At 40.4% G+C, this 18,249-nt stretch overlaps 1 protein-coding gene across 1 annotated transcript in view; it reads right to left on the bottom strand.

Moving 5' to 3' along the window:
* Positions 1 to 14,349, bottom strand: part of DENND1B (DENN domain containing 1B) — a 154,421-nt gene extending 140,072 nt beyond the window's left edge. The window contains exons 1-2 of the mRNA XM_031054765.2: positions 14,002 to 14,349; positions 11,302 to 11,366 (exon numbers count right to left, since the gene is read on the bottom strand). Coding sequence (XP_030910625.1) covers positions 11,302 to 11,366; positions 14,002 to 14,018 — 82 coding nt within the window. The 5' untranslated portion in view covers positions 14,019 to 14,349. The remainder of the gene's footprint in view (positions 1 to 11,301; positions 11,367 to 14,001) is intronic.
* Between the last annotated feature and the right edge of the window lie 3,900 nt (positions 14,350 to 18,249).

The following is an 18,249-nucleotide window of genomic DNA, read 5'->3' as shown; positions in this document are numbered from 1 at the left end:
TCCACTGAAAATTCTGGCTATTCATTTTTGTTTGACCTGGTCTATCCTGTCCTTCATCATTTTCCCCAACAGCAGGAACCAAAAGGATTTCTGTTGTGTCCACTGTTGAAAACACAACACAAATTCCCTGCAAAGACTGAGGCCTGATGAGTACTCTAAACAACAAAGTAGCTTGCTACAACATCTGCCAGGGTCCAGCACTGTCCCACAAGATTATTTAAAAAGAAGACAGCCACCATTGCCAGATGCCAGAGAATTTAAGGCAAGCTTTAATTTACTACAGTTTTTACTGACAGTGAAAAATATTTTCAGCCATGCACTTCACAGGTGATCACTTCAAGTATCACAACCAGAATGCAAAAAAAAATGTATTCCAAATTATTCTTTGGAGAATACAGCACATTATATCAAGACTGAAAAAGGGAATTATCTTTTTAAATTTCTCACTTATTAATTGCATGTGCTAGTTTGACCTGACATTTTTTCCCTTAGCTGACACTTGTACAAGTATTTTTAGCCTAGACCTTGCAAGATGCTACAGGGCTCTGACCCTACATAAAAGCAGATGTAAACATGTATTTACGTTGTATGGGACGTGCCCACTCGCAGAAACTAAAATCTGTTTTTACACGGATGCATCAATTAAAAGTGCCTAACTGAAACTGCAACTGGATGCTCAGAACCTCACCAAACTCAGTTTCCAGTATCAGAAACCTTCACCAGTTCTGGCATACAACCACTGTCATCTCACCTACATGTGACATGACAGGAAAAGCTCATTAGCTTCAGCTGAAGAAGTAAGCAACTCATCTGCTGCTGGGGAACTAAAGTCCTTTTTTATGTGGCAATATTCTTCACAGAGACAAGATACCTAGAATATGAAGACCAGCAAAACTCTTTGCTGGACACAAAGGTTTTCAGAATTTCCCGTGTGTCACAATACTGTTTACTATTTTCAATTCTATACATTACTGCATGGTAACAGTCTAGCATAATTGTGCTATTTAGACAAAACTTTGTTTACACAAAGTGAAAATTTAATCTATCTCCAAATGTGCAATGGCTTAAAGTGACCACAGCTGACTGGGATCTAACTTTGAATATTTGGTTTTTAATAAATTAAAAAATTAAAATTGCAAATTTAATTAACATTAAAAGCTAAGTTTCACCATATGAACAGAAAACTGGAAAGCACCAGTAATGTTGTTAAACACAGTTCCTCAAAAAGAGGACAGAAATTTATAAGATAACCCTGACACAATTTGAACACTCAGAGTACCCTGGACGTCCAAAAGCCATCAGGGAAGATGGAAGGAGAGACTAAGGACATCCCCAGTTTTTCTCAGGTTCCTGAACTGGCAACACCCTTACTTCAACAAACAAACAAAAAACCCTTGAAATTAACGCTGAGAGATGAAATAACAGCCTATGCTACATTGCATGGCATGAAAATCCCACCTAATCTCCCTTACCTGACCTGCGTGTAAAACATTTCCTGTCAGCTCTGGAAGCAGCCCCACCAGTTGAATGGTGAGTGTACCCACAGAGCAAGCCTGTCAGGTGCCACTGGAAGTGGGAAGGATGCTTACCTCACATGCTGCTTTAGCCATGCTAGCTGTTTGAAGTAAACCCCAAACAGCAAACATACACAGTTTAGGAGCCACATGACCTCCAAAGGATAGGAAAAGGATGCATGAAAGATCAGCAGATAGCAAGACTAACTTACAGTAACTGTATCTCTCTTGTCACTCTAGAGGCACCATAATTTCACTCCATTATTTCAAACTCATTACAGACCTACAGATGAGTTTACAAGTCACACAATCCTTGTCTTTTACCTCTATACTGCTGCTTTTTCTTATTTTGTATTTAAAGAGAACATAAACACACTCCCTATAACATGAAACACTTTTACATTTGCTTTTCTATATTGCATCTTAACCCAAGGATATATAAATTATCATCATTCTTCAATAATGCAACTCCATTCCTGGAAACAGCTACCTTAACATGTTAAGCTTTCCTCTGCAACTTCTAACAGAAATGATACTGCACCTTATAAACACTATCAGCCTAGCTACTCTGCGTCAAGTGCAACTCTCACAACAGAGTTAAATTCAACATTTAGCATCCAGTATTTAAATACAAAGACAGCAAATTTTTGTATTCGGCCTGTCCTGTATCAGAGCAAAAGAACTGCCTCCTCCCAACAGCAAACATTTGACCACATCTACACAATGACACCATAACTTTACAACATACAGATGTGTTCTAAAATAGGTTCAACTGGTATGGCAAATAAAACCCTTGATATGAACAGCATCTGAAGTCAGATGAATAGGAATTTCTTGTTCTGTATTAGAAGCTAAACAGAAGTATTAATCATTCTTTGTGTCACCCTTTCCCATTCTGAAGTTCAGAAGAAATGCAGTGGTAAACCATCTGTGGCAAAATACCTTGGTTATGATGATTATGCCTTTAGGATGATTAAAACCTGGCATTAACAAAGACAGTTGTCAAATATGGCCTAGAGTGAACACAGAAGCCCTAACTAATATGCTGTTTTCAGACACAAGTTTGTAATTTTAGCTAGTTTATAATCTATATCTGAATACCCGCTCCAATGTGTAAAGAAACCAGATCCAGATTCAAACTCTAGGAAACACAATCTAAGGGTGTTGTCCAAGCCTTATTTCTAAGTACAGATTTAATACTTGGACAGTACCTTCCAAACAAGGATTAAAAATTTTGCAAAGGAAGACAGTATGACTGTAAAATGCTGCCTTGGCTTTTCCAGCTCAGGAAACACAGATACCACACCCAAAATCTTGTTCAGGCCCTTTTTCTATCACCACTTCTGCTTTTTCTCTTCTCTTTTCCATATAAAATTCAGGATTATGTTTTAATCTTTTCTCATAAACAAGAATCACACAATATAAGAACTCTTCATCCACGCAAATTATTCAGTTCAAAACACAGAGCTACAGTTCCAAGACAAATGGAAAAACAATCAAAGACAAATATAAGAAGTTGATGTTTCCATGTGCTTTGTCAGTTGCAAAGAATCTTCCATGCTAAATCTGTGCCTGCAAATATATTTTTTTAATGGATCTTGGAGTTATCACATGCCAGCCTACCACAGAAACATACAGATACTTAATACATTAGTTACAAAGTAATACAATTGCTCTTACCACACAAAATTATTTTAAGGAACATTAGCTCTTTACTGGGAAAATTTTCTTTGGCCTCAGGGAATTGTTAAGCCCTTCATGAACAGTTATATAGCTCTTCCCTTTGTAACCCTGGTCGTGTTCTATTTTAATTACAAACAGAAGTATCTATCCCAACAGTTATGAGTACGTGCATCTACATGTACCTGCAACCCCAGTGGCAGAAGAAAAATAATTCAAGACTAATTCTGTGAACCAGACAGGAAACCCCACACTTCAGCATCTTCAAGTCAATGAGAGAGAAGTGTCTTATGGTTTTGCAAAAAGCATTTTAAGCCTTAAAAGTTTAACCACTTTTCAAAGCTTTTCAAGCTGATTTTAAATCTTCCATACATGAAAGAGAAGCCATTAAACTGTATATGAAGAGAGCTAGCAGCATAATATATCTCCTGAAAGAACAACAAACCTCCATGTAAGACAGACTCTTCAGTGTGTGGGAGGGGTGAAGCATGCTTGACATTAGCTTAGAGAAATATGCAAACTCTTTATACTCCTGAATGCAAGCAATTTAAAAGCCTACAAAGTATCCCCCAGGCACCCATCTCAAATAGTTAAGTACTAAAATGAAACTAAAACAAGCACAGGAACATCGACTTTCATACTGATTGACTACATTACATGATACAGGTTGCTGACTTTGGCTTACATTTAGTTATATTAATACTAGTATGATCGCTCTTGTGAATTCATTTTAAAAGTCTTTTTATAAAAAGTTCATATTTTTATTACTTAACTCATCAATTTTTCCCTTTTAATTTCATTGCCCAAAACCTGATCACACTGCTGAAAGTGGCATATGGTATTACATGAAAAAATTACAGTCAGACAAATACCTGCAGGGGAATAATTCATCTCTACCAGCACTGATACCACACTGCCTGCCCCCACATTACTACAGCTGGAATCTCAGGAGTAGAACAGAGCATGTCACTCTTCTCAGGACTGTCCTTCGGCTGCTAGGGAGTAGGGTTATCCCTCCCCACCGAGGCCTCTTTTCCCCAATAAAGAATGCAGGGAAGATAGGGGAAAGAGCTTCCTCGACCCCTTTCTCCAGCAGCCTTCACCCTTCCCCCTCCTACACACACGTATCTGCACCCACCTCCAAATTACACATACATCCAAGAATCTCTAAACTGAAGGGGGAAAAAAATCTGTAGGATATGAGGCGCTGAAAAGCAGCAACATTTTCCTCTACATTTTTGCATCTGTGAAGAGAAGCTGAAAGCTAGAGTGACTGACCTCCATTTCTCAGCCTCTGGAGACTGAAAGGAAAAGGCAAAAGGGATCAAAATGCCAATCTTCATCTTAAATGCAACAATTATAGTTGCCTTAATTGTTTTTGTTGTTCATAATTCTCCAACACCCACTCTTTGCTAGGGACAGCCCAAACACACCGAAGAAGACATTTTTCATACCCTGAGGGGCTTGCCAATTAAATCAAAGAAATTTAAATATAATGAAAGCATTCATTTAGATACAAGTGGAAGGTTTAAAGTTACACAGGTTATAATTTATGACGGACTTACAGGTATGCTTAGTGTCTGCACACAAGACAGCTTTAGCCAAACTCTGCACATATATATTTTGCTTTTGTCAAAAAGGAAGAAAGTGGTGCACAATCTCAGGTATTACCTGCTTTTGCCCTCAAAACACTTACACAGTCTTCAGCAAAAGACTGAAATATTCTGCTCCTCATCAATCAATATTCCTATAGAGAAACAAGGATTAAACGCCCTCCTCCAAGCTTTTTAGGTACCATATCTGAAAGTTTCAAGAGGAGAAACAAGAAACTGTTGCATAGAAGTAGCACTAACTTAAGTAACAACATACCAGTTAATGAGCTGGAGCAGGGGGGTTGTGAATCTTAATCAAACTCCTTTATATACAAAAACTGCCTCTAAGAAGGTTATCAGATAGCCAGGGTTTGAAATGCCACTGTATAAAATGAAAAAGCACTTTTACATTTTTATTGGTGTAAAATAAATTCTAATATGGTGACACTATATTTGAGACTAAAAATCTATAATGATATATGAAACTTGTGAGAAACCTTATTTAGTTCACAGCAATATATTGTTGCTCTTCATCATCACCTGAAGAATACAGCATGCTTTAAAAGGTTAGAGAAATGTAGGCCAGTACTTATTTAGTATCCTTCCGGTCAAAAGCAAAAGTGACTACAGTTGGCAGTATATAAAGATCAAGTCAAAAGTTCTAATTGCTTTTAAGAAAAAAAAAAAACTGCAGACTTCTTCACGTATTGCACTGATAGAATTCTCCCTCATCAGGTTAAGTGACACTCTGCAAACTAAAGTACAGCAGAGGAAATGAGTTATCTGATCAGCACGTTACACCCATGGGCTCAGAGTCTGTGGTTAATAAACCGCTCTCTACAGTGAAGAGAAAAAAAGGAAGAAAAAAAAAACAGTGCTTGCTCTGATCACAGTCCTGAAAGCAGCTTTGGAAGACTCTTAATTCAAACCCTACCAAAGCCAGACTGAAATAAGAACTGCATTCATTTGTCACTTTTTTAACACCAGAATCAGGACCTTCCTGAAACTACACGTTGTTAGTACCTCACAGATCACAATCAAGCCTCATAAAAACAACTGTGCATTTCTAATTCCTGAACTTAATTCAAACAGTTAACTCCACCAATACACAGTTAACTGGTTTTCACAGATTTTCCTTAAAAACTTAATGAAAAGAAGACACTTTAAAGAAAAAATATTTAGAGATCATGCATCACAAAGATTTATTATCATTCTGACACAGGCAAGATAAACTACATAAGTTATTCACGCAATTGAACACAACCTTTTAAACACCTCTGCAAATCAGGTATCTAGCCCCAGAGCTATAGAAGGCTTCCTAGCAATAAGGAGGAAATAGAGACAAAGCAATCAAATTTCAAGCTTTGTTTAAACAATTCTTCGCTTGAACACAAAATCAACTGCTATTTCAAAGGGGTTTTCAAGTAAAACTTGGAATAGTCAGGACTAAACCAGTCATATACCCAAACCTCAACATTCAGCAGTCGAATTCCCTGATGTACCTGCACACTCCATGGAACCTTTTTGTTGCTTTTTGTATGTGTTATAATAAATGAAAACGAAGGTGCAGCAAACAACATTCTCTTAGACACACAAATTGAAACCAATATGAGCCATCTTCTGAGGAAACCACAGACAGAAATGCCAAAGACCTTATGTCTTTCTACTACTAGCTGCTCTGTTCGCATTGCTTTTGTGTTTGGCCTCTGCAATCCTGTTTTAATAAAATCAATACAGGACATAGAGTTTATAAAATCAGTTAAATAACCAACTTCATCTTTGCACATTTAATCAAAATCTAAAATTCATACATATATGTGTGTGTGCACATACTGTGTATGTATATATTTATAGATACATAAATAAATATGTACTCCTCACATAGATTACACTAGCACTAGTATTTGGCACATGTCTTGTGGAGGAGTTCAGAGACATCAATTTTCCAGAAATTCATTTTACTTTTCATGATGGAAGTGCCTGGATAGAAAAAAGAAAAAGGAAAGGAAGAAAAAGAAATAAATAAATAAGGTACAAACTGCTATGTTTAGCCAATTTCTAGGCTCAAGCATACCATATAGCATGAGGTGCAGTATTATTTTCAAGACACAAAAAACTGTCAGGAGAAGAGTAAAGTTGCTATATGTGCAGCTGTCATAAAAGCTTGAACCAATAGCATCATGTAAGACTGTGTACTCAGGAAAACTGTAACACTGCATTACTTCTGATACCTAAAAAGAGTGATTCAACCCAAAGCACAAAAAAATTGCATCTTTTTACCATAAAACTAAAGAGCAACGCTCATCCTTAAAATAACACAACAGTTTCAACAACATTACTACCTGTTATCAAGTTGTCCTCTGGGTCTGCAAGTAAAAATTTAATGCAGAGGGACAGCTGGTAATGTTAAAATGGGCACCCATTTTTGCTATTTCCTTTATTTTTTTTTTCTTGTTCATTAAGAAGTGACATCGGAAAGAGTTATACAAATCTGCAGCTGCCTAGGAGGCAACCTTTTGCCATAAAGTGCTACTGACACTGCAAGCCAATTTCACCATTAACAAATACTGGGCTGTTAGAACAGCTTAGCACTGATATCCCAGTCACTGAGCAAACTCTGGTGAACAGAAGTTAATTAATCTCAAAGTTTTGCAAGCATTAGGTTATGAATTTTCCCAATAAAAAGTTGTCACACTAACTAGTTCCTGTGTTTCAACAGATCATGTTAATCAATGCCTACCATCCTGACCATGCTGCCAAAGACTGGAAGTTATGTCATAAGTTACAATCTGATTTTGGTCCTAAACAGATTTTTTCTCCTCTTTGGAATATATGCCTCAACTGTCTAACTAAATATAGATGAAATACAATTTTCAAGGTTAAGCCTCTCAGGTAGTGTAGTATCAAAAGCATCATTTAGTCTGAAAATACAGACTAAATTCTGTATTGTTGAGGGACCCATATCCTGTCTTGTGCTTAGGATAGACACTAAGTCCCTCTAATAAGTAGATATTAATTTTTTTAATATAACCTGAGTGAAGAACAAAGCTTGACGGAAACAGTAAAAAATATTACAATTTATGCTATTAGTTCAACTGAGTGTTCATTGTAAGAATATTTATGTAAAGAGTACCCTTTTTCCTCTCCTTCTCAAAAATAAGTGTTAGAAGATCACTGTTCTAAAAATGCTGTTGTACACTCTTGTAGTTTAAAACAGAGAAAGAGAAGCCCAAAAGGATGATCTATCCAGTCAGTAATAAAGTATTAAGAAATAAATATTCAAGTATGCAAGCTACTCTTAAATGACAAAAACACAGCTACTCAATGATAAAACAAAATTTTGATCCAGCTATAACTAGATATGCTATCACAGCTCAACCTGAAACCAATTCAGGAGCTACCTACAATACATGAACAGGTAAATTTATTTTAACCTACATGAAAGCTCTTAGGTGTTTACACTGAATAGAAACCAATTTTGGAAGTAATTAGTGGCATGATTTAAGTACACATGTTATTATACATATAAACCTTGCTGCATTTCATGTATGTATGATCCTTTATAGCCAGAAGAGCCCTAGGACTTTGTCAAATGCAAAAAATAAACATTCCTTGTGAGCTATGCTGTAATTAAGCAATTACCTAAAAATACTTTCCCAAAAGCATAATAATTTCAACAGCAAAATTTCTTAATATGTCACACTGTTACAGGCTTATAGTGTCCCCATAAAAGCACCATCTTATTAATAGCTACACATGCAGTAGGCTACCTCAAGTGTTATTTGTTAGAACAGTAACACGCTGGCACAAGGAAATTAAAATGAAGGAGAATGCACACTACAGCAAAGCCTGAAAAAAAAAAGCTTAAAGATACATGGGTCACATTAAGGTCTTCCTTTTCCCTAAGTCAGCTTCTCCTGCTGCTCATTCATGCAGGGAGACCGTAATTTTGTGGCTGTGATATTTCCACGGCAACACTGGTGACAGTGATGTCACAAATTCAGCCCTGACATAACTTCAGGATCATGTACAAGGAGCAGATGGGATGCGAGGGAGAAAGTCCTTATTTAAACACAAATCTCTTTCATAAGAAAGAAGCATGAGCAAAGTAACAGGTGAATGGATCACGTTTTCAAGTATGATATATTCAAAAGTTTATCCTAGCATGAAAATCTATTTAAAGGCAAGACCTACAATACAGGGTAACTGTCAAATTTGTTACTCCTTATAATAAACCAACCTTGAAAGCTCCCTGTTTAGCATGACAAGCCTTGTGCTCCATTTCTGAAGTGGTGGTGAAGACAATACACTTTTGTCCCTTGTGAATTTCCTTTAAATAACTTTAACATTCAGATACACTAATTTGATACATCACTGTGCTCGTAATACCATATGTAAATATGATGTCAAGCCCTCATCAGAGTGAGTTCGTTAACTGAATTAGATATAATATGAAAGAAATTAAAATAAATCCCAGATGGGTCATCAAGTACAGGAGGAATATTCAGCCAGCACAATCCGACTGTTAAAACGGGACTGCACTTTTGGGCTGATCTGTGGACTCATGTAAGAATCTACACAGTCTCCAGGAACCTCTCACTAGTTGACACACCACACACTCCAACACTTCCAGTGTCAGACCTCCTTTCTGCCTTTGGCCACTCAAACAGCAACTGAGACTACATGGGGTAGAAGGGATGATGCAAAAAGCAGAATAGAAGAGGGAACACGCTCAATACAGTCACAAATACAGTCTCCATGTTAACTAAGGTCACAGTTCAAGGACATACACAGATTTCTTAAAGACACTACTTTCCATAGAGGACAGCTGATGAACAGCACAAAACACCCACCAAAGGAGGCAGAGGAAGTGACTACAAGCACAGTTCAGGCATAGGCAGTCACTCACAGTGCTGCAGGTAATGAGAAGTGGTTTCTCATGGCAGCAGATGCAGAAAGATGCAAAGCAAAAATCATAAGTCAGAAGGGAGATAAAAGCAAAAAATACAATTTTTTCAAGATAAAGGCTTTAAAGGATTATCAACAGTCTAGCTCTCAGGAAGGAAAGAAAAAAAAAGAGTAAAATCTTCAAGCTGATGCTGGACTTAAGCCAAGATGTGAATGAGCCCCCAGGAAGGGATGTCAGGTGGAGGCAGAGAATAAATGCACAATGCAAGAAGAAACAGATCAAAAGTCAAGTAGCTAAGAAGGGTTCACAGACAGCATCTATGAAATTACTAAGGCAAAAACTGCAAAGAAACAGAAGGTAAGATGTGCCATGACGCAAACCACAACAAAGATCAGAGTTAGAAAAGCCCATGTGATTCCCCAAACCATGTCTATACTAACAGCAAACCAAAAAAGGAAGCAATAAAACAAAGGACACTAGCTGATCACAAATAAAGTGAAAAATACCCAAGGGCTGCGCCAGGACCAAGATGTCATTCCACAGCTAAACGAACCATCTTATGAAGAGGGGAAAGACTTAAAAAAACAGCTTGTTGAGATTGTCAGGAATAGACCTAAAGAACTACCATTTTCCAGCTTTAACAATATAGTTTTTGTAGATTTATTAGTCATGTATCCATGAGACCACTGACAGAACTGGTGGCTGAAATTAAAAAAAAAAAAAAGGCATAGTTTGGGCTATAAACCTCTACAGGCTTCTGATGTGTTACAGTGATAAACTCTGTAAACAGCATTCACCAGCACAGAAGGATAAGAAATACATTCATTTTTCAGATGTAGTTTATTGTTTATAAAATTGTGATTAAGATAGAGCTGTCGCAGACTAACACGACTACAACACAACCCCAGAAAGACTTCTCTCCTTCTGTTTTTGTAAGGCCAACAACCTCAGATGAGAACACGAACCAAGTTCCCCCAAATGGACTTTCTAGAGATCACTTTAATTTCAGCACTAGAAATACCATCTTCTTTTTACCCAAGAGAAAAAAGGACTCTCTCAGATAACTCTTGCATTACTACATCTCTTTTACTACGTGTTTACAGAGACATGAAACTGACAGCTAATATAAGCCCAAGTCAGCACTTTTTGCTGTTTATATAATGTAGCAAACCAAAGCAGCTGCCAAACATGATCTAGAAAGACTCTGTTGTTCAGAAAAGAACTTACTTTCTCCCTAATGCACAGATTAAAATTAACATTCCACTGATAGAAGTCAACTGTTCTGCTAAAATTAAATCTTACGCAGACGTAACATTTCAAGACTTCAGAATTGTAGAAGATGCATTTCAAGTCCAAGTTTTGCAAGTATTCCTCTCAGAACAAAAATACTTTTACAATAGCCAAAATAAAATGGCTTAATAAAAATCTACAACAACTATAACTTAACACATTAATAGGTTCTAAAAGGCAATAAAATAACCACAGTTGCTTTCTCATACGATCCCAATCCAAGAGCAATTCAAAACATAAAATGAGACCAGGTCATGATGCATTTTTTTCCCCATCTCATTTCCACAAATAAGCATCAATAAGCAGGGTATATTACCTTCATTTTCAGATGCCTGGCATTTTACTTTCAGTACCAAATCAAAGGTACGTTCTGGATTTTCCCTAGAAGAAGCAAATAATTAATTGATTAATCACATATATGTTTCAGACTGTATTTCTACCATGTTATATCTTTTCCATTCTATGTGTGTGGAACAGCATTAAAATAAAATTAGAAATCAGATTAATTCTAAGGAAAAATAAAGTCACATTTGCCTGTACAGCCTTAAAAAAAAAGAATAAGAAAGATAAACAAGCTAAACTGTTCGATTTAATTAAGTGATACTACCACTGCATTATACATCAAATAGCTTTTAAGTCACTCAATCACACCATGGCTAACAGTTGGGAAAAAAAATGCTACTAAAATCCTTACCAATCAATCTGAAACATATTAATGGAGTCAAGGGCAGCCTTTTCTAGAGCTACATTTTATTTCTACTTCATAGAAATAGCTCATCATTGGACTTCCACTGTAACTGCACAAATTCAGCCACTACTCTTTAAAGGTATATGATTACCTCCATAAGGCTGAGAATCATGGAGCTGCTTCTTTCACAAGATATTGATCTTTAAATTTAAGGGCTGAATCTCAGGCATAATTCAGTGAATGAGAAAACATTAATGCAACAATTAGGGATGGAGCTTCCATATCTACAGCAGCCATCATGGCCAATGTGAAGTCAGTGCCTCTTTCACCTCCCAGTAAATACACACCTGTTAATAACAAACTGCATAGGCCAACGGCAATTTACACTCAACCTCATCCCAAACTAAATATTTATTAAAACAGTTCTAAATGCTATTCCCCTACCACCCACCTCTCCCTACTTACCAAGCACGCTGCTATTTATATTACAAACAAGTGGTACAACCACACCCATATCAATTATCTATTTAACCACATAAAAGGCTCACACTTGAGCTCCCTTCTTGGGTAATACTCCCTCTGAAGAGAGCTGGAGTTTTAGGTAAATAAGAAAACCTAAGACTTGGTTCCAGGTTTCTAGAATGCTTCAAATACAGCAGGCAGCAAATTAACACCTTGTTGTTTCTTTAAAGACAGTTTTGAATGAAATCCAAAGGCAGAGCTGGGTGAAATTTCAGCTGTCACAAATTAACTGATTCAGTACATGCTCAGCACCATCATCAACTGAGATATACAATTATAGCCTAATTCAGGTTATGGAGACATAACCTGCCTGTATCACAATCTTTCTTTGCATTGTATTTTAAAGCATTTAGTTGGGAAAACCCTTTATCTACTGATCCTGTATGTAGGAGATCAAATTCTGTTCTGACTTACAACAGCTTAAATACAGGATATTGGGGATTTACTCTCTATTAAAATCCAGCCATTGTTCCTCTGGCTGGTGAGCAGGACCAGAATGAAACTGGTAAGGGCTGGCTTCATTGAGCCACCTAAAAAAGCAAACCACAAAAAACCTTCCCTTAAAAGCAGTGACATCTCCTCATGACATCATTCTAGCTCAGGCACTGGGTTTATACTCTCAGGCCATTTCCCCTTTTCTTTTCTCCCTAAATCCACCCGCAATGATGGTTTTTTAATGTGTACCAGTAAGTGTTACAAACACCAGATGAGTGCTTCTAGCTCAACTCCAAGCTGAACTAGCCTGACGAAAAAGGCTCTTTGAAGTAACACTGCCTTCTGTCTTTCACTATATCACTTGAAATCTGCTTTTGCAGAAAAATGCTTCTAAGTTTACTCCTCACATCCCACTATGCTTCTAAGTGTCAAAAATGTGTCAAACTAATCTGAGCATTGTCAGACTGTCTCTCGTTTCATTTACAGCCACCCGGCAGCAGCCTGCTCATTCATTGTATATTTACACGGACGCTTTTTTGTTAATTTCCAAAACCCGTGTTTAACATCTTGTCAATTAACAATGTCAGCAAGACATGGGGTCGCTCCTGAAGGGGAAGGCTGGATACCAGGGCTTGCAAACACCTAAAAACCTTCATTTGCACCTGCCTCACAACAATGGGAAGAAGGCTTGTAGCTACTGGAGAGATTCACGTTACCAACCTTAGCCCGCTAGGCCCTGCAGGTAAGGTCACTGCCCAGGCCTGAGGAAGATCCAGCGACCCGGACAGGGCGCTGGGCCAGCCCCGGGTGGGAACCTCAGGAACCAGCTACCACCTTTTAATGGTCCCCCTTCCCCGGCCACAGATCGTCAGAGCACACGCTGCTCTGCCCGCCCCGCACCTCTGACCGGCACGGTGAGACGAGGCGAGGCCGGCGGCTGCAGGAGCGCGGTTCCCTCGCTGCTGTTGCGGGAGACAGCAAAGGGCGGCGGAGCGGCCAGGGGCTGGAGCCGCCTCCTCCCCCTTTCTCCCAGCCAGCCTGGGGGACGCCGCCCCGCTCCCCCGGCGCCATGGGTCACGCCTCGCCCCGGCCCGGCGCGCAGCTCCCGCTCCCGGCCCCGCTGCCTACCTCCCGCCCGCCCCGCTGTCACTCAGCGGCCGCGGCGCGCCCGGCCCCTCGCACGCTCCCGCCGGGTGCGCTCCCCCTTCTCCCCTCCCTCCATGCCCGCCCGTCTGCCGCCTGGCGGGCCCGGCAGGCCGGGACGGCTGCAAGGCCTACTCGCCGCATGCCCGCCGCAGACCTGAGCTCGGCCCGCCGCGCCTGACAGCCCAGCCGCGACCCCTTGCCGGTCGCTCACACACACACACTCACTTAATCCTGCTGTCCATGGTCACATAGCGGGCCCCCGCCGCTGCTCCAGCGCCCCGCGGCGAGAAGCGCTCCGCCCGGCAGGGGCGAGCGGGCGGCGCCGGCCCCTCTGCCGTCGGTGCCGGGGGCGGCTCAGCGCGGCGGCGGCGGGCGGCTGCCCATGGCTGCTCTGCTCCGCTCCACCGGCTCCGGCCGCGACTGCAGCGGAGCGGCGGCACCGCCTCCTCCCCCCGTCTCTCAGTTCCTGTTGCAGTCGCTCCGGCACCTTCTGGGAAGCAGGAAGCTCCGCGGCAGCCCGGGAAGCCGCCGGGGCCGATGTCACCTGAGCCCGGCGGGGGAGGGCCAGGGGGCCTGCCCCGTCAGGGACAGGCGGACAGCAGCCCCTGCCCGCCGCGGCAGGTGCGCGGGGCCTGGAACGTCAGGCCCGGTTCGCGGTGGCCGCAACACCCCGGACGGGTGTCGGTGTGGACCCAGGCGGAGGCCCCTCGGAGGTGGGGTAGGGCAGCCCACAGGTACGGCAGCAGCGCGGCCGGCACGGTCCACGATTTGGACGCCGCCACCCGCGGCAAAGTAACTCCTCAGATGAGCCCGGAGAGCGTGTTGGCTTGTACATGTTAGCATCCCTTCTACATTCTTCATGCACAGCGGGAAACTGGAGCCTTTCATGCTAAAGGTCATAAATGTTAATTTAACCTGCGGTGATCTGTTTTGCTGCTTCTTTTTACCTAGTGCTAAACAGTCTCCCAAACTGCTCAAGAGGTGGTGCGGCGGGGGAAGGCGCTGAAGTAGACGCACCATCCCATAAACACACATTAAAAAGCTTTATACCCTTGAGTGTTTCCAGTGAGTTTGGAAAGGAAGGGATAAAAATGCTGTCCTTGAGAGGCTTCCAAGTCTCATTCATCTGAGAGGCACTGAGCAGCCAAATTCCCACCTCTGCCAAGTTTCCCTCACCCAGCGTAGTATCAGTGCAATGAAAAAAATGTGCTAAATAGATTCTGTGGTATTGGGCCAGAGGAAAAGCATCATTCTGTTGACTCTTCCCCAGAAACTAATCCTATCGACCGTTGAAGAAAAAAATCAAGCCAATTATATATTAAACACATAGCATTAGTGCATTACCGAGGATTAAGAAAATCAAATACTCAAGTCAGAAAATTACAAATACTAACTGTTCCACAGCAATATTGTTGGCTTCATTACACATCCTACACACCTCACAGGATATAGATTAAACAATAATAAAACGTATAGATGTGCAGTGAAAACTACTGAATGTTGCAGCAGAAACCTTAGCTTTGGGATTTTCCTGGGTTTCAAGTACTTACTTCCCCAGCTTTCGTTTTGCAACAGTTTTTGGCTGTGTTTTAGCAGCCATCATTTGCAACTCCAACTGAAGTAAGTGAAATTGTTTGGGGTTTTGTATCCTTAACACATAGCCACATGATTCATATAGCTCAGGGAGGGGATAGGAAAAAATATCAGATGTGTACTTTTGTATACCATGAGAGGCCCCAGAAGAAGGCAGCTTTAACTTACTCACTGTTAAATTCTGTGATAGGATCAGCCTGAACTAAAGGGCCAGGAGAGATGGGGCAGCAATGGGGAGAGTCAGGCAGGGACTCTCCTGCAGCAGCCCAGAGCTGCTCAGCTGCAGCCCAAAGACAGGCTGTGTCCTGCACCCAGGGATGTTGCAGAGCTAAAAGGGCTTCGGCAGCAGGAAGTGAAGCTGAGTACACCAGAAAGCATACATGGGGAAGGAAACAACTGCAGTCTTGTGTGTACATCTCTGTACCTCTCTTCTGCCCTCCATGTCTCTTCCACTATGTTCTGCAAAGCACACAGAACTTGGAACTCTGCTGCAAAAAAACAGCCAATAATTTAGCAAGACTGAATTTGAATGGGGTGATTATCCAGATACTGAGACATTTTATGTGTGGAAAAAAAATCCATTTGAGGCGTACCAGAAAAAGAAAAAAATTCTTATGCTTCAGGATTTCAGTAAATCTGTGTTTTGGATTACACTGACTTTTATAAGCTTACTATGAGTTTGCATCTCTCTTAAGCTGCTGATGCTTGCCACTTTTACAGACAGAAGAGTGGTCTGGTGGCCCTTCAGGCTGATCTACTGTACGATTCCAGCCAGCCTCTTGGCATGGTGTCTGTCTTGGCAGACAGGACCATCAGGTCACTTGGAACTTACTTCATCATAATTGGGGAAAACTTGGGTAGGGTTTCTTTCCCACAGTAAATGCATGCCTTGTCACTAGAGTAGATTGACTGGACACAGTGACTAAACCTGGAAGAGCCGGAGTAGTAGAGAAAGTTTACATTTAAAATAGAAGGCATACTAGAGAAAACCCTGTTGAGATGAGGCTCAGATATATTATCTCAGACTTTGTGAAAGCTTAAACAGACGTCTGTGCACAGGTTGCTCTCAGCTCATGCTTTCAAGACAGTTTTGCAACCACAGCAGCTTTTAATGAAAGACAATGTTTTCGGAAAGGTACTGGTGTTCAGAACCACTTCTTGCTGACGGCTTGTTTTCAGCTCTTCTCTAAGAAAGGGTTGAGGCAGAAGAAGAAACTGGAAGAAAAACCTAATAGATAATACAAGCGTGGATTATGTTAGCATATTCTGAAGCCAGGAAAGTCGAGTTTGCTTTTCTTTACTCTTTGGTTTTCCTTTCCAAATTAGAACCATGCAGCAAATGGTATTTGGGCTTTTCAGAGTCAAACATTCTACCAGGTAATCCAGAAGATACAAATATTTTCTTAATGCTTTGCATAACATGAAAATGGCTGACCTCTGCCTAAATTCTCTCTAAAGCGTTAGTGTAGGGACTGATACATGACAATTTGCAGGAGGTGGGGGTGATGAACATTTATTTCATTGATATGAGCAACTGTAAATTAGGTACTTTAAAGGTGAAGTTTCCTACTCAGTTTTAATTGCAGTTTGCCAGTGGTGAGTACTCACTAGTCAACTTTGCAGCACTGTAATAACATAAAGGAGTCTTAAAACTGATACAGATATTTACAGACTCTATTCAGCTCTTACGTGCTATTAGTAAAAGAGGTCTCAATGTAAACTGAATTGGACCCACAAGTCCCTACTTTCTCACAAACTGATTAACGCTTAGCAGTAAGAGGTTGGGTGAAAAATATCCAAAAACCTACTTGATCTGAATCAGAGGAGGATGGAAGCAGCATAAGGGCAGCTCCATCTCAAAGGATCAACATAACAAAATGAGTAGCATACTTTCTAGTTTACAACCAAATTCAATATGAAAACAACAGGAGATGTAGGTTGAAAAACACCAAGCAAAGTCCAAAAACAAGTCTCCACATCCTTTCTACTATGGAACAATCTGCCATTCTCTGCAAATCAAAACCATGTGGGTTTGGGTCTATAAAAGTGATGCAGAACAGGGCTAGGAACCCAAAAAGGGATATGAGAAACAGACAAGAATTGGCCACACATCACATCACTTGGAAATGGTGAAGCAAGGGAAAGAAGTTCCGTGAGAATCTAATTACATTTGTAAAGTTGAAACCATTATGTACACACATATAGTGATTTTTTTTTATTTAGCAGGGAGAAAGAGGAACAGAGAGAAGGGAAAAGCACAAAGCCTCTGAAGACAAGTGTTCTGTTTAGTGTTTAGCACGGGGGAACTTGAATCCTCACAATGTAAAGTGAAAGTGCGCATGCTTTGTGTGAGGAGATTCATAGGGAGGGTTGGAAACAGAATTTACTCCCAACTAACTGCAGCAAGGCTTTAGTTTTTAGTTTGCTATCCAGTTCTGAGGTAGAAGAAAGCTCTCATAATCTTCGTAAGATGGAACACACATATTGTGAATTAAGGAATATTCAGTATTACTGAAGTCCTCTTTGGTCAGGTACCTTTCATTTAATAGTTAAATATCCTACTAATAAAAGTAGTCTTACTCTTAGCTGAAACCCATGAAAGGATTTCCTTCACAACACTGTTGGCAGAGCTTGCTGAAAAAGATATTCTCCCCTAGGAATACCAACAGGTTTGTCAAAAACAAAAAAAAATTGCAATTTCCTATTGTATAGTTACAGCAAAATATTTCTTGGAACACATTCATATGATCAGCAATTTATGCTTTGCACCAAAAATTACTTCGTCATTCACCCCTGAGCCTTTGTACTGGGATCACTTTTAGTCTTTGTTTCTTCAAACAAGCTGCAGTTGGTTTATGTTATCTCAGCAGCTATCAGTAT

The sequence above is a fragment of the Melopsittacus undulatus genome, chromosome 6 (assembly GCF_012275295.1).
Source record: "Melopsittacus undulatus isolate bMelUnd1 chromosome 6, bMelUnd1.mat.Z, whole genome shotgun sequence".
Lineage (NCBI taxonomy): Eukaryota > Metazoa > Chordata > Aves > Psittaciformes > Psittaculidae > Melopsittacus > Melopsittacus undulatus.
The sequence above is the reverse complement of the archived record's forward strand: the minus strand, read 5'-3'. Positions and strand labels throughout refer to the sequence as shown.